Source organism: Sinocyclocheilus grahami, unplaced genomic scaffold (genome assembly GCF_001515645.1).
Source record: "Sinocyclocheilus grahami isolate Dianchi unplaced genomic scaffold, SAMN03320097.WGS_v1.1 scaffold5.1, whole genome shotgun sequence".
NCBI classification, from domain to species: domain Eukaryota; kingdom Metazoa; phylum Chordata; class Actinopteri; order Cypriniformes; family Cyprinidae; genus Sinocyclocheilus; species Sinocyclocheilus grahami.
In genome coordinates this window covers 951,756-967,362 of record NW_015505184.1, presented here as the reverse complement: position 1 = coordinate 967,362, position 15,607 = coordinate 951,756, and the positions used below count along the sequence as shown (strand labels likewise).

Sequence of the window (15,607 nt, the reverse complement as noted above, 5' to 3'; positions counted from 1 at the left end):
TAAATTATTTAATAGCTCACATGATGAAATAAACAAGCTGATGCTAAATTGGTATATTATCCCAAATGGTAAAATTATAGGCTGCTGTACATCATGTGATTTAAAGGCAATTATTAAACACAAAAACACATTAAAACCACTTTCAAGTAAAGGTTATGCAGATTCCTAAACCCCATTCACTCTGCTAGTCCATGCTCATCTATGAACATAATAACATACAGACATCTCCCCCCCGTCCTGACGGTCTGAGCTCCCTGAAAGCAGCGCGAGCACGCACGCTCATCTCCTCCCACCACTGATGACGGGGAAAGCAAGAGGAGACACTGCGCATGCGTCCAAACGAAACGGAGAGGGCTTTACTTTGGCTGCTTTGAGACAGAGCTCACATGGAAAAAAAAAAATATCAGGAAATAATAATTAATACAGATTTAAATAAACGCAAGAGTAAATTAAATAAATACAATATATTATTGGTAAAATGAATGCATTATTATATTAATAAACCCCCCCCAAAAAAATTCAGGACTAGATTGTACCAAAAAAAAGACCCATCGGGTCATGTATTTATACATTCATTTATATTTATTAGTATTAATCAATACTTTATAAATGTAATGCAGTCTATAAAGCATATAATTTGCCCTAATGCTGATATCTACTGAACACAGCCAGAATTTATGCTTTCATGCACAGAAGGCAAGTTAAATATTTGTAGATGGTGACCCTGGACCACAAAACCAGTCATAAGGGTCAATATTTGGAAATTGAGATTTATACATCATCTGAAAGCTGAATAAATAAGCTTCCATGGTATGTTAGGACAATATTTGGCTGAGATACAACTATTTGAAAATCTGGAATCTGAGGGTGCAAAAAAAAATCGAAATATTGAGAAAATCGCCTTTAAAGTTGCTAAAATGAAAAGTTTTTATATATTTACGGTAGGAAACTTACAAAATATCTTCATGAAACATGATCTTTGCTTAAAATCCTAATGATTTATGGCATAAAAGAAAAATCGAAATAAAAAAATTAATTCGTGCTACTTATGACTGGTTTTGTGGTCCAGGGTCACATATGTGTATTATGCTGCTATAACACAGCATAAACATGTAATTTTTGCCATATAAAATGTTTTAATCATTCTCTCAAATTCACCAATTTTACTTTGTAGGAACTTTAGGTTCTCACTGAAATATTACGGCACATAATTTGGACATCTCATAACTGTGACAAGAGGGGACATCCATAAAGGCTGTTGCCCAGGGCCTCACAAGACCACAATCTGTCTTTAGGGGCATGAAACAATTTCAGAGGTCAGGGAGTTCTTTGATTAAACTCAAACATGCTTTGATTACAGCGCTGTAAATTGAGAAATGTTAGTATAGACTGATGTGCAAATCTAGAAGCAGGATCAACTCACTGGAAGAACATATGATGGAATATTTAGTGGTATAATGCATGAAAGAAGAGCAGTGCATTTTTCAACTCACCGACTCCATAAAGAATCCCTGGAGGAAAAACTTGATAAACGTGAGGATGAGGACCTCATGGCTCTGTAGTCACCTCAATAAAACAACCTTGAGCTAAGACAGTTTTAAAAAAGTGTTATTATCATAGAGTGGAGCTAGATAATCGAGTCAATACACTGGATCTCTATTGAAAAATCCAGTTTAAGCTAGTTGCTGGTTTCTAGCTGTTCCAAGCTGGTAGACCAGTTTAGGACCATCAACAAAAACCAGCATCTTAAAATGGTTAATCTGTTTGAAACATATTAGTTGGTCAGTCAGCTAATGGCAATCTTAAACCAGCTAGAAACCAGCTACCATGTTCCAAAACACATCCTCCAGTTTAAGCAGGATTTTCCAGAGAAATAAACATATCAATAATTAAGTGTGATTCTCATCTTTCCTAGGAAAAATACAAATACAAAAATGCGCCTTTCCTGAAGTTTCTATTTGCTGCTGATATCATATCTAAAACAAATATTGCCACTCGGGCAAAATAGCCACGCCTTATAACTTACCGAGACAGCTGCGGTTTCGCACCGTATTAATAGCTTCAAAAGTAATTGCAAAGTAAATTGTGGGTTAATCTGTTTGAAACATATTAGTTGGTCAGTCAGCTAATGGCAATCTTAAACCAGCTAGAAACCAGCTACCATGTTCCAAAACACATCCTCCAGTTTAAGCAGGATTTTCCAGAGAAATAAACATATCAATAATTAAGTGTGATTCTCATCTTTCCTAGGAAAAATACAATGCCTACAAAAAATGCGCCTTTCCTGAAGTTTCTATTTGCTGCTGATATCATATCTAAAACAAATTTTGCCACTCGGGCAAAATAGCCACGCCTTATAACTTACCGAGACAGCTGCGGTTTCGCACCGTATTAATAGCTTCAAAAGTAATTGCAAAGTAAATTGTACACAAAGCTCCGTGTTTCCAAGTGCCACCATATTCACTGCATTGTGCTCAATCCAGCGCGCGGACAATACGGGTTGAAATCACATGCCGCTACAGTTACAATGAGCTGGAATGCGCGCATTGATCTGGCCCATCTGGAGCTGCTGGACAGGAAGCGAAAATCAAGCATGTGGGCCGGAGGAGGGAATCCTGCAAAGGATCACAACTAATGGCAGGAACTGGGAACGCATAACTTTTAAATGGAAACCTGACACCTTTGGCGAAATGAACGTTATGCAGTATTAAATTCAGCGTTACTTGCTGAGAAAACATGCTGATCAACCTGGTCTCTGAAAGTAATGCGCATCAAATAATTAAGGTCATCAAAAGCACAAAAATAGAGGTTTTACACACTAAGAACAGAGATTTAATATATGTTTTTTTTATTACATTTAATTAGTTTCAACGTATTTGGAAACAACTAGTGACTACCGACTGCACGTAAAATTAAGTTCAATGATGCATAAGTAAATTAGTTCGCTTTTTTGCGAAAATGTTTTTAAATGAATAAAAAGATCATAGCATCCTCCATCTCCTTGAGACATAAAAAGATTTTCTTTAAAACTTTGTATATTTTTCTATAAATATTCATGGAAACATGATAAATATAAGACGACATATAATACATATACATAATAATAAAAACAATAAATCCATTTTTATATATATATATATATATGGATTTATTGTTTTTATCATTATTATTATCCTTTTATTATCCATCATGGAATTTATTAATTATTATAATTAAAAGTTAGATGTATGAAATCCAACATCTCTATACTGAGGGTCCCTTGGTTGGTTGAAAGTCCGGATCTGGATCTGTAAAGGTTGGAAATCATTGCATCGCTCTAAAGGCATCTGTCATATTATTTATAACAACTTACTTAATAATTTGACACATTGGAAAACCCTCCAATCCAAATACTAAAAATCCCTTTGCAAAACAGTATGTGAATATCACCTTTCACAAGTATTTGAAAATACACAATTGAGTACAAGAGGAAAAAAGTGCATTTATTATTGAGGATCTGCAACAGAATGATCCAAACAAGACTTGAGCAGCTCATATAGCCCTCAGAGCCCCAGCAACTAAGTGAGGCAAACAAATATAAACAGGAGAACAGGAAAATTCATCTCCTTCATTTCAAAGCCTTTCATCACTAACATCCACCTCCGAGCAACCCTGATACTTTCGTAACTTATAAAAGCTCAACCGGCTTAAATGAACAAATTATTTTCAAGTTAAAATAAAAAGAACAAAACAACACAGATTTTAATAACACACCTATATAAAGGCAATAAAATTGATGCGATTACCACACGTGTAACACAGCTCCTTTAAAAGAAAAAGAAAAGAAAATACAGTTGTCCGATTGACTTCAAGTCGCATTACACATGGACGCGGTGATGGGGAGAGCTGTTGGCCCCCATCCTGTTTTTTGCCCTGTAAAGATAGGGAGCCAGATTACTGCATGCTGTGAGCTCACAGCTACTGGAACTCCTCCCCATTTTCCGGGAGGGGTGTTGCTAGGGGGTGTGTCCGGCACAGCCCACTCTAAGAGGTGGTGGGACAGGTTAGTCTGAATCAGAGTCAATACTATCTTCTGATGATGAGCTGCTGGAACCGTCCGATTGGTCATCATCATCATCGTCATCGTCATCATCGTCATTCTAAGTCAACATTAGAAAAGAATGAATACCTGTGCTAGTAACAAAGCAGCTTTTCTAGAATGTAACCAAAGCAAAATTAACCTCGTCATCTTCATCATCATCCTCACTATCAGTGCTGCCAGAAGACTCATCATCTTCATCCTCCGAGTCTGACGTATCTGTTTTCTCATCATCTTCATCTGAGTCCGACGTGTCCTGCTGGAAACCAAGAGTCACACATCTCTCAAACTCTCTTTATATGTGCATATCACTATATTTGCACACACACACACACCATCAGCAAAATCAATTAGTGAAATTTAAAATGATGTAACACCCTAAGCCACTTCATATAGAGTCCACAGCCTGTGTGGGTGAGTTGCCCAGAGAGAGCGGGCGTTACCTTGGCCCGGTATGCCATGGAACGCTTGCCCCCCCCGGGACCCACCGTCGCGGCTCTGGCACCTACCGCCTTCCCCTTGGTGACTTGGACTTTCGCCCCGGGACCTCGTGCTTTTGTAGTGCTTCGCCGTTTCTGTGAGGGCAGAGAGAGGGCAGGGTGGGGGTGCAAGGACAGAGCGGCACAGGAGAGAAAAAAAAAACGTTCAAGCTTAAGCAATGATTAGTAGCCCCACAGTACAGCCCTAAGAACATTATCCATTCAAGTCATGTTAGTTTGAGCCAAGAGATGTGATTCTACACAGGGAGAAAGGAAATAATGAAGCCACGTGTGATGGCATGGATAGAAACAGCTTTTACAAGCAAAGTCAATCAACTAAATTAACCAGGGTGCCTCATCTTGCCATGCAGTGCAGGGGTATCGATATAGAGAAGAGTAAATCACAATCTCAGCGATATATGAATGACTGTAACGCTAATATACAGAGCTTTAAGCGCAAGTTACAGCCGCAAAAATGAGCAATTACTTACCGTAGATGAGAACTCTTTATATACCGCACGCTCCTGAGGGGATAGCGACTAGGAAAACAAGAAAAAAGAGAGGGAAATACATTACGACAAATCTCCAAACTCATATTGCTCACACAATTTTTTTTAAATAAGGTAATTGAGAGACAAAAGTTTCCATGAAAAAGAAAAGGAAAATCTTTTTAAAATGTGCCAATTTTATAAAAGTGCACGCTTTGTATTCTTGTTGGTTTCATGTGGGGTTGCAAAAATATTTTTTATAAAAGTTTCAATTTATTATGAAAATGTAATGTAGTGTAACCATCAAGTAAAAATTAATAACATTTTCCCTTGATTACATCTTAGTCCTTCTATTAAAAATAAATAAAGTTTAAGGTAAAAAAAAACACGTATTATGCATATTGTTTTTGCTGATTCATACTACATGACATTTTATACAATCTGAGCAACTAGCTTTGTTTTTCAAAAATGAAGTAGTGAAGCTTTTGTTAAAATAAAAAATAATAATAAAAGCTTAATTTAAAAAAAGGTAACACTTTATTTTACAGTATCCTTGGTTCACGCTACATGTGCTTACTATTACAATAACAATAAATTATGTATAATTATATATGCAAGTAACCCTAAGCCAAACCCTAATCCTAACCATATAGCAAGTACATGTAGTTAAGTGTAACCTAAAAAAATTATGCAGGGTCAGAAAGCTCTCTGATTTCATCAAAAATATGTACATTTGTGATCTGAAGTTGAATGAAGGTCTTACAGGTTTAGAAAGACATGAGGGTGAGTAGTCCATGACATAATTTTCATTTTTGGTGACCTATCCCTTTAAGTGATTGCATATATAAAATGTTTTTTAATGTATTTTTTTTAATAAACAGGACAATAAATAAGCACCATATAATAAGCACCCAATAATAAACAAAAAGTGTATTTGATTTGTAGAACTGAAAGATTACCTACCTTTACCCAAGCGTCAAGTTCAGCTTTGTACTCTAGTTGTTGCTCCTCCACCTGTTTTTTATATTTGTCCTTCTGGCTCTGACTAAGCTTGTGCCATCGCTTGCCGATCTCCACCATGCGCTCCTTCAGGCTGAAGTGATTCAGCTCACCGTTAGTTAGCAGTTCCTGAGAGAACATTTGATACCCGCTCCTGAGGTTGGACAGGAGAAGACAAAGTAGCATTGAAACAGACAAAATAGTATTTTTTTAACATGGAAGGGAAGTCTCTCAGAAAGCAACGAGCTAAAAAAGTTAGACTCACACTGGGGGCTTCTTAGGCTCGCCATCGAATTTTGGTTTTCTTTGTCCCTGTCCTGACAGAACTGTCCTCATCTCTAACAGCTCTCTCTGCAGGATGGAAAAACAAGAAACATGAGCAAAGAGACTTTTTCTATTCAACCTGAACGCAAAGATGAGACAGAAGACAAGTTGACATACTCGTGAAAACAAATGAGCAGGCTGATAAACCAAAAACTACATACGTTTACACTGCAAAAATATATATAAACAGCCTTTACAGCACATCAAGATGTCAGATTCATGAGAATAAGCAAAAATAAGTGACAGAACACTGAAATGAAGACATTTAAACATCACTGCAATGATGGCAAGTCACGCTCATCAAATGTAAGTACAAATTCCACCAAGTTCTGCTAGAAACAGCACAGACTTAGCATATACACATTGAGACACAAGTGCATCCATTGCAGACCCCTCCACCTCTACTCTGGGGAGGAGGAAAGTTCGGGGTGACCAACATTTTGACATTTCTTCAGCACAGGTGAGAAGACAGTGGTCAAAACGTCTGGTCACTGACCACGGTCTGGTACTGAACCTCGTATCGCTTCTGGTCCTCTGCAGCCTTCTTGATCCAAGGAATCTTCTCCTTCTTTTCCATGGCCTTCCAAGCGGCATCCATTGCATTCTGCGCTTTCTTCCGGTCATTCTGTGAAGAGCAACAGTTTAAGGTCATTGTTTCTAGATGATGTTGTTGTAAAAACAAATCTTTCTTCAGCGTTCTGTGATTCTTTAGGGGTTTCTTTGTATTTTATGAAAAATCATTAATGTTGCTCTTACTCTGTATTTAGCCAGATAGTCTCCTATCACACTCTGCTGCCACATTTCCTCTGGAGTCTTCGGCGTTTCAGGAAGCCGTGTTTTCTTCTTACCATCTCGCTTCTCTTTCGAAAGCCCATGTACACACTGATCCAGCTCAGGGTCACGACACCGTTCCTACGGTACAACAAGAAGAAAAAAAACTGCTTCTCATTCTGATTCCGACAACATACCACCAGAGCGTAACAGCATGCAAGTACATAAACAAGGGCATCTTGCACATGCCCACCTTCACAGATAGGGATTTGGCCCTTAGGGGGCTGCCTGCACCCGCTAGGTTCATCTTGTTGCCTCCCATCTTCTCCTCTCCCAAAATACGCTCCCTCTCCTCTTCTGGGAGACTCTGCAGAGAGACGGAGATTGAGGAAGTATGAAAATAAGCAGGATCAGAAATTCAACAGTAACTGTTTTAATAAAATTAATTTGTAGTGCTTTGTACTTACCTCAAGAAACCTCTGAATGTCAATCTCATACTGTTTCTTTTTCTGATGAGAAAGATAAACATGTTATTTTTAGTTATAACTAAGCCATGTTGTTGATGTAACAACTGTGTTATTGAGAATTGTAATAATACAAATATTAATAATAATAATCATTATTATTATTATTAACCATGCCTGCTTAGTCAGTTACAAAATCAGTTGACAGTTTTGTCAATGAACAGTAAACAATTTCTGGTTGTAGTTTTTTTTTTTTTTACATTTTGAATAAAAATTCAAATTTTTTTTTAAATCTTCATTTATTTATTATTTATGAATAATCATGTGACACTGAAGACTGGAGTAATGGCTGCTGAAATTTCAGCTTTGCCATCATAGTTATGAATTACATTTACAACATAGAAAGTCATTTTGAATTGTAATAATATTACACAATTATTTTTACTGTTTTTTTCTCAAATAAATGCAGCCTTAAATCGCCATTTTGGTCATTTCGTGACTTGGTGGGCATAAGAGACTTTCAAAAACTTTTCAATAGTAATGTATATATATGCATATATTATACCGGCCATCAACCACAGAGCTTCCTACAAATAAGGGTTGGCCATTACTGGTCAACCACAGAAACTTTTCCAGATTACAATTATTTAGCATAAAATTTTAATATTTTCTTTTTTGGTTTAAACAAATCAAGAGTGGACTGTTCTGTCACACCTGTTCGCATCGTTTCTGGAACATATCCTTCTCTTTCTGGGTCATCATCTTCCATTGCTTACTGCACAGCACCATTCGCTCCGTACTTGGCACGTCCTTCATGTTTACCATTAGTTCAGCACAGTACATAGAATAGCCATTTCTGCAGAACATAACAATAAAAACATACATGAAATCAATACATACATATAATGAATTGAACATATCACAAACACTGCAAACATATAGACAAGAACCATTAGTGGATTTCAAAATGGTCACCAACATTCTATTTCTATTATAAGAGCAGTATATCTTGGTATGAGCAAGACTTTGCTAAGATAAGACTGCATAAGCCATGCAAAACAACTAAATTAAGGTATTTCTGAGAAAACCAAATTCTTCTTAGTGGTTTGAAACATACGGTGGTGGTTTGGTTGGCCGGCCATCAAACTTGTCCTTGAGCTGCCGTTCAGCCTTGGTCAGGACAGATTTGACATGTTCCTCTGAGTTTGCATCTGGATGAGCTTCAAAATACACTCTCATGCTGTCCTGTATGAGAAAGCAATATTTCACAATGTCCTTTATCCCTCTAATCAACAAAGACTTCATAACTCTTGCTACTGTGAAAACACAAAGTCATACCTCATAGAGTTTCTGCAGCTCTAGAGCTTTGCTGATCCATTTTAGCCTCTTTTTGTCTAATAATTGGGACCACTGTTTACGTAATGCTTCCTTCAGCTCCTTCTGGCTTACCTACAAACATCAGACATGGAAAAGTGAGTGTAGGTCTTTCCATAACCAGTTAAATCTAATGAGATGCTCTCAAAAATAAGGGAAAAAAAGCATTTAAATTGATTTCTACGACAACACACTAAGACTACCTCTGGGTGAACTTTCATGTAGGTCTTCTTTTCATGGTTGTACCATAGCTGCTGTGGGGTCTTGGGCTTCTCTGGGAGGTCTGACTTCTTTCTCTCCTCAATTAAATCTGGGTGGTCTTCCCTAAAAACAACAGAATCCTCTCACTGAATCACCAATACAAAACTGACATATATGTGTTAGGTATTTTTGCGCAGATTAAGGTGGACACTAACTTGAATCTTGCCATGTTCTTTTCAAAAGCCGCTTTCTCTCTCTGGAACTCTTGAATGTACTTGAGCTGACAAAAGTAATAGTGCAAATTTACAAGCAAAACAGATGACCTTCAAAAGTAATATTTGCAAGCACTTAAGAGAAACATAACTCAAAACTATGGAAAGAATGAAATTCTACTAATGCCAGCACTTTACATATAGTAGGACATGTATTTTTCTTTTTAAATGAACATCAAGAATTTAAGTTAAAATTCACTGAAATGTATAAGAGAAAGTATATATCTTAGGTTACAATTCCTAGTACAATATTTACCATTGGTAATCATCGTTTTGCCATTTAAATTGTCCTGTTGTGGGACAAATGAATACTGAAGTACAAATATTTCCAATTAATGTGAGATGTAAAGTGTTATTTTACTATTATGTATATACTATTACAGAATTTGTTAATATTTTTAATTATATTTTAATTTTAAGATTTTAATCAATTTGATATGCACTTTTGTCATTTTATTAAATTTTTTAAATTCTACATAGCTTTACTTCAATTGTTCTGTTTCAGTTTTAGTCATTTTAGTATTTCGACTTATTTAGTTTCCAATGCACTATTTCTCATTTAAAGGCACAATATGTAAGATTTTTTTATTAAAATATCCAAAAACCACTAGAACAGTGTTACATATTTTGCTGACTTGTGTACTTACATTATCCCAAATGTTTCAAAGAATGTTTAAATCCAGAGAAATAAGCAATTTTAACTAGTGACACGGACCGTGTCCATTGTGTCACCTGATAATGACGTCATAACCCCTCGATTTCCAGAAAATATGAAAACACCAAAGACGCTTTAGGCCCGATCACACCGAACGCATTTTTTAGGTCTAAAACGTACCACACTGCCCTTTTTTGGTGACTTTAAAATAAAGTTTTTGTGTTCCCGTGACTCAGTGGTAGAGCATTGCGTTAGCAGCGCAAAAGGTCATGGGTTCAATTCCCAGGGAACACACATACTGGTAAAAAATGTATCCACCTTTTTCTTGTCGTAAAAATGGCCAGTTGTAAATTCTTTGGGTCTGACTTCCGGTCTCATCTGCGTCCACTCTGTCCAACTATTTTTAGCTGAACAAAACAGTTCGTTTTGCTGCTTGATATTGAAAGTTGGTGTGTCTTATCATATTATTTTAATGTATTATCTTAATTATGAACACACTGGTTTGTAGTGCAAACTGTTTTACCGTTTACTGCACATTGTTATTCTCCTCGTTATTTACCTATAGCGGCTAATGAACCGGAAGTCTCACCCATAGGCTTACTTCCGCGTTGAAGAAAAAGGCGGATAGCCTGAATGCATTGTAAGTCGCTTTGGATAAAAGCGTATGCTAAATGCATAAATTATTATTATTAATTATTAAATTATTAATTATTATTAAAAAAATAGCAGTGCGCTTTTTTATGTTGCTAGGCAACCACCAAATCAGCTGTCCTGTCAGTCTAATCAAAGGATTACAGCGCAAGCGCTCTAAAATCTTTACTGTTAAGTAAACTGTCATATTAACAGTAATCCTAAAAAATAGTGCTCCGGGTAACCCGCGACAGACACCAAAAGTCTCTCCTCCATCATAGCAGTCTCCGGACTTTCTAATAGTGTTGGGTCGTTCCTGAACGAGTCGTCTCGGGGAGTGATTCGTTCAGTCGCGCATGCGCAACATCCTATAGGTTCTGTACTGGAATTAGTCAAGTAGTTCACCTGGTTCGAGTCTTCGGGTTTTTCGAGTCATTCGTTCATCACGTGACAGCCCCATAAGCTTAACCAATGCAGTCTGAGCCGGAAAGAGAATTGATTAGTTCATCTCTCGTGTCTTCGGGTTTGAGTCGTTCATTCATCACGTGACAGCCACATAAGCCCAAACCCGAAGACTTGTCAGATAAGAGGTGAGGTGAGCTAATCATAGACTGAAGACCGAGGTGAACAATGAATTAATCTTTTCTGTTTCTTATTGCAGTTTTGTATTGTTTGTAGTGTGATCAACGTTTGCGTAAGTAGTAGACATATTAGGGAAGTAACACGTAACATTTTAATTATATTTTGCTAAAATGAACGAAATGACTCAAAAAAAGATTTGTTCATTTTGCTGAACGAGACTCAAAGGTCCGAGTCTGTAAAATGATCCGAACTTCCCATCACTACTTTCTAAGCAACGGTAAACTTTCGTCATCACAACGGAAGGCCCGCCTCTCCATTCATTCGATTGGACAATGGAAAACCCGCGAATGACGTCGGGCGCTTTTTCTGTTCAGAGTTGCTTTTTTTCAACTTCAGGCACTCAGATTAGAGGTTTTCTCGGGTCCTAAAATCTGTACCCGACCCGAATTGACCCGAATCACTTCTTGCCCGAACCCGACGTGCATAAATAATTTTTTCAAAAAGAAAAACCCGACCCGAGACAGACCCGATAAAATTAGACCCGAGTCCGACCCGACTGCATTTATTTTCGAACCCGACTGGACCCGAACATAAACGGCATTGACGTGTAGCCATGCAGCCAGTCAGGAAAATCCCGGCGTCCTGCTGACTGACCTGGCCGCTTCTCCATTACTTTAATTTATTTAACATGTATTTAATTTGGTTATTACTTTATATTATTGCCTGCCTGATGGATACAAGTTATTTCTGAGTTCGGCTTTCAGTTGTGACCAGTGGATTTGTAAAATAAACGTCATAGTTTGATAAAAATGTAATCGATAGCTTTTCACAGCTAATCTAAAGCATAACTCATGATCATAACATAAGTCATGGCTTCGCTAGTGTTGTCTGCAACCTAATCTCCGGCGAAAGGCTTCTGCACTCAAAAAAAGAAAAGCCCTGCATGAATACGCAGCGTAATGAAGCGAGTGAATTTTCCTGATGGATCTCATATCTATAAGATGGATTTCTGCTGGCGAGGTTACAAACGTATGCTCCTTTTATATGTGCGTTCCTCACTTAACGCGAATGTGCAAGTATACACAATCGGGATAGTTTAAAACAATTCGGGTCTTATCGGGTCCATTTGAAAAAAAAAGCACATTTGTTTTAAATTACCCGAGACCCGAGGCCGCTAATACCGAACCCGACCCGTGTCCGAGGCACTAGTAGAAATTTCGAACCCGAACCCGCTCGGGTCGGTGTAGTGTTATATGCATTTATGATGTAATTGCATATTGACTCCACTAGAGGGCTTGAGGGGTTGACTGCGGGGGGTTACGGTGTCGGACGAGTGAGACTGTACCATGCATGAGCGGGTTAGCAGCAGGAGCTGCTGGTGTTCTGTAATAAACATGTGGCCTGTGGTTGGTGTGGGGGGGGGGGGGGGGGGGGGGGGACCGTGAAGTGGACCCGTGAAGACCTATAGCTCAGAGCGCTCTTGCGAAAACGCGAGGCGCACAGGGCGCATAAACAGCGCTTAGAATGCTCACTGCCAACCGAAAACAATTTTAAAAAGGCGCCTCTCACTGCAAAAAACGCGTTGTGTGTGATCGGGGCCTAAATATGTTGCGCGTTTTAATAGACCGGTGACGACTGCACAGAGTAGCTTTATAAAAGAACTTTCAAATGTATCTAGTATGATAAAACAGCGCTGCTTTTTTCCCCCACATACACACGACCGGAAGAAGCGAAGCTGTGACATAACAGTAGCTATGTCTCATTTAGAAGGCTGCGCCCTCCGGAGGACCACAACTCCCATGATTCCACACTCAGTCATAGCGTCATCAAACTACACCTTTGCCTCTTTGTTTATTTTGAATACAGCGGCGAAAATTAACTACCAGAAATACTAACCTTTTTCTTTTCGGGAAGCTCTTTATATTTTTTGGACAAAATCTTGGTGAGATCCAAGTTGCTCATCTCTGGATGGATTTTTGCATACTTGGCTCGCTTCTCCATAAAGAAACGAAAATAAGGAGTGAGGGGTTTCTTTGGGAAGTCTGGATGTGTCTAAAACAGAGGTAAACACATAAACACTGAAAATAAACTTTTATCTGACATAATACCTAAGGCTAAAACAACATATTAAGAAAAAAAAAGAGAATGTTAAATATTGAAAACTTCTTATATCTTAGCAATCTCACCTTTAATTTTTTCCCCTTGTAAGGGTTCTTCACATACTCAGTAGCATCAACAATGAGCTCTGTCATCGTTCTGTATTTACGCACCTAGGAAAATCATTACATGACTCCAATGAACGAAGGCAAATAATAATTTTAACGTTCTGTTTATTATTAAGCTAGCAAAGCTTAAAGTAAAATAATCTTTACATGGACAATCTAAAGAAAGTGTCTTTAACAAACACTTATTACAGTTATTTGGAAAACACAGGCACATTATTGCTTTAGCTCACTGGAATTTGGCTCACCTCGGTGGACACTTTCTGCCATTTCTGCTTACACATGTCTCCAGTGAAACCCCCAAATCCCACCTTCTCCCAGTCAAAATGAGACTCTGTGGTTTTATACTTCATTGTGTCTCCATCAGGTAGCAGACTGCGTATCCTCTCCAGCAGTGTCAGACAGTCCTCTTTGCTCCATGTATCTGCAACTAACAAAAACAGTGCACATCAACGCATTTAGCATGCTGAATGGCTAAAACCAGAGGCTGTGTTTATGCTGAATATAACTGCAATGTGTCTGTGTGAATACACCCATAATGGACAACATGCGAGCGTACCTGACTCAATTTTGAGTCGTCCTGTCTGGGTGCCAGACACACTGGTGCTGCCATTCATGATGACAGAATTCACCAAGATCCACCTTGACACTTCCCTGGCCAAGTGGCTACATAGAGAAAACAAGACAATTCAAAGAGAGGCTGTAAATATGGGCTACTGGCTGAATATGGCAAACCTTTTCAACATTTATCCATTTAAACTAATATCTACTTCAGTTACAAGCACTTTTTTTAATTACTAGTATCTCAAACAGTGACATTCATTAGATACTAGAGCTTATTAATTTGCTACTAGTCACTATGCCAATGTTTAATAAGAGTTATTTATTATATATTATTACATATTTATGAGATATTAGTACATATTCCTTTAACTGTTACTAATAGAAGACAATCTTGATAGTAACAATTGTTTTTTGACTTGTCATGTGTAATAAATAATGAGGAAAACGTTTAATTAAAAATCATACTCGAGATACTGATAACTATTTGAATTGTTACAAGTAATTAAAGAATAAGCAGCATTACAACCAAATTAATAGTCAGGGTTGGGGAGTAACGGAATACATGTAACGGCGTTACGTAATCTGGAATACAAAAATCTTGTAACTGTAATCTGTTACAGGTACATCAAAAAAAGTATTCAGATTACAGTTACATTTTGTACAAAGTGGGAATACTATCAGGATTACATTTGTTTAATTTAAAATTAAATAAATTAGTATTTTGACATAACGCTATATATTTAGCGCTGCTTCATCATAGTTCCTGGTAGAGCCCTGCACGGGCCTCAAATATAAAGGTCCCTAGCTCGGCCCTTGTCCGACAGCTTATCAGAATTACCGCCCGAGCCCGTCTTTTTTTCCCCTTCTCCCAAAACAGCTTATACTACTGTTTCAGCTATTAAAATAGCTCCGTTTTGTATGTAATGGCAAATTGATTATATTTCGTTTAGTTTTTTTTTGGAGCATTTTTTTGTTCGTTACTAGTTTTTGTTTTTTAAAGTAACGACCAAGCGGCCAGCGGTAGACAGTGAGCTGATCATAGCCTATTTGATCAATTTAGCCTTCTCAAATCATCACGACTTGCCTAAAATAAAATCTATAGATATAAAACAGTTCAAGCATATAGCAATGTTTAAACGTTAAACCTAGATAAATGTGCGCTGTATCCAATAGTTTGAGCGGAGAGTGCAAGCTAAAGTGCGCTTTGCAGGACAGAGGCGCCAGCGCGATCACTTGCATTTGTATCAGTGGATACGCCGTCATTTTTGCTCATAAAGGGAAGAGTAATACATCATTCGGAACTGTAAAGGGTCTACTTTTATTTGTGTGCACTCACAATATCAACAAAACGTTGTGCTTTTATTAAATAAAGAAATCAAACATGATGCGCTTTCTGCCGTCTCTTCTTCAACAGGAGCGCTTCACAAAAATGAACCAAAACTCAGCGAATGCATGATAAATTTATATAAAGAATGCATTAAATTAAAACTTTACGAAATAAAAC

General features: G+C 37.7%; 1 protein-coding gene across 6 annotated transcripts in view; it reads right to left on the bottom strand.

Moving 5' to 3' along the window:
• Positions 1–3,461: 3,461 nt before the first annotated feature.
• LOC107583949 (nucleolar transcription factor 1-like) overlaps positions 3,462–15,607 on the bottom strand; it is a 29,049-nt gene continuing 16,903 nt past the window's right edge. Inside the window, exons 2-20 of one of the 6 annotated variants that reach the window (XM_016270321.1) lie at positions 14,099–14,205; positions 13,788–13,969; positions 13,504–13,587; positions 13,214–13,369; positions 9,394–9,458; positions 9,181–9,301; positions 8,942–9,052; positions 8,721–8,848; positions 8,318–8,459; positions 7,607–7,648; positions 7,393–7,506; positions 7,125–7,280; positions 6,865–6,993; positions 6,310–6,395; positions 6,009–6,198; positions 5,049–5,096; positions 4,522–4,653; positions 4,221–4,337; positions 3,462–4,139 (exon numbers count right to left, since the gene is read on the bottom strand). In XM_016270321.1, the coding sequence (XP_016125807.1) occupies positions 4,044–4,139; positions 4,221–4,337; positions 4,522–4,653; positions 5,049–5,096; positions 6,009–6,198; positions 6,310–6,395; positions 6,865–6,993; positions 7,125–7,280; positions 7,393–7,506; positions 7,607–7,648; positions 8,318–8,459; positions 8,721–8,848; positions 8,942–9,052; positions 9,181–9,301; positions 9,394–9,458; positions 13,214–13,369; positions 13,504–13,587; positions 13,788–13,969; positions 14,099–14,156 (2,157 nt within the window). In that variant the 5' untranslated portion in view covers positions 14,157–14,205 and the 3' untranslated portion in view covers positions 3,462–4,043. Of the gene's footprint in view, positions 4,140–4,220; positions 4,338–4,521; positions 4,917–5,048; positions 5,097–6,008; positions 6,199–6,309; positions 6,396–6,864; positions 6,994–7,124; positions 7,281–7,392; positions 7,507–7,606; positions 7,649–8,317; positions 8,460–8,720; positions 8,849–8,941; positions 9,053–9,180; positions 9,302–9,393; positions 9,459–13,213; positions 13,370–13,503; positions 13,588–13,787; positions 13,970–14,098; positions 14,206–15,607 lie in introns of those variants that run through there. The other 5 variants (XM_016270329.1, XM_016270348.1, XM_016270356.1 and 2 more) reach the window with 5 other exon arrangements.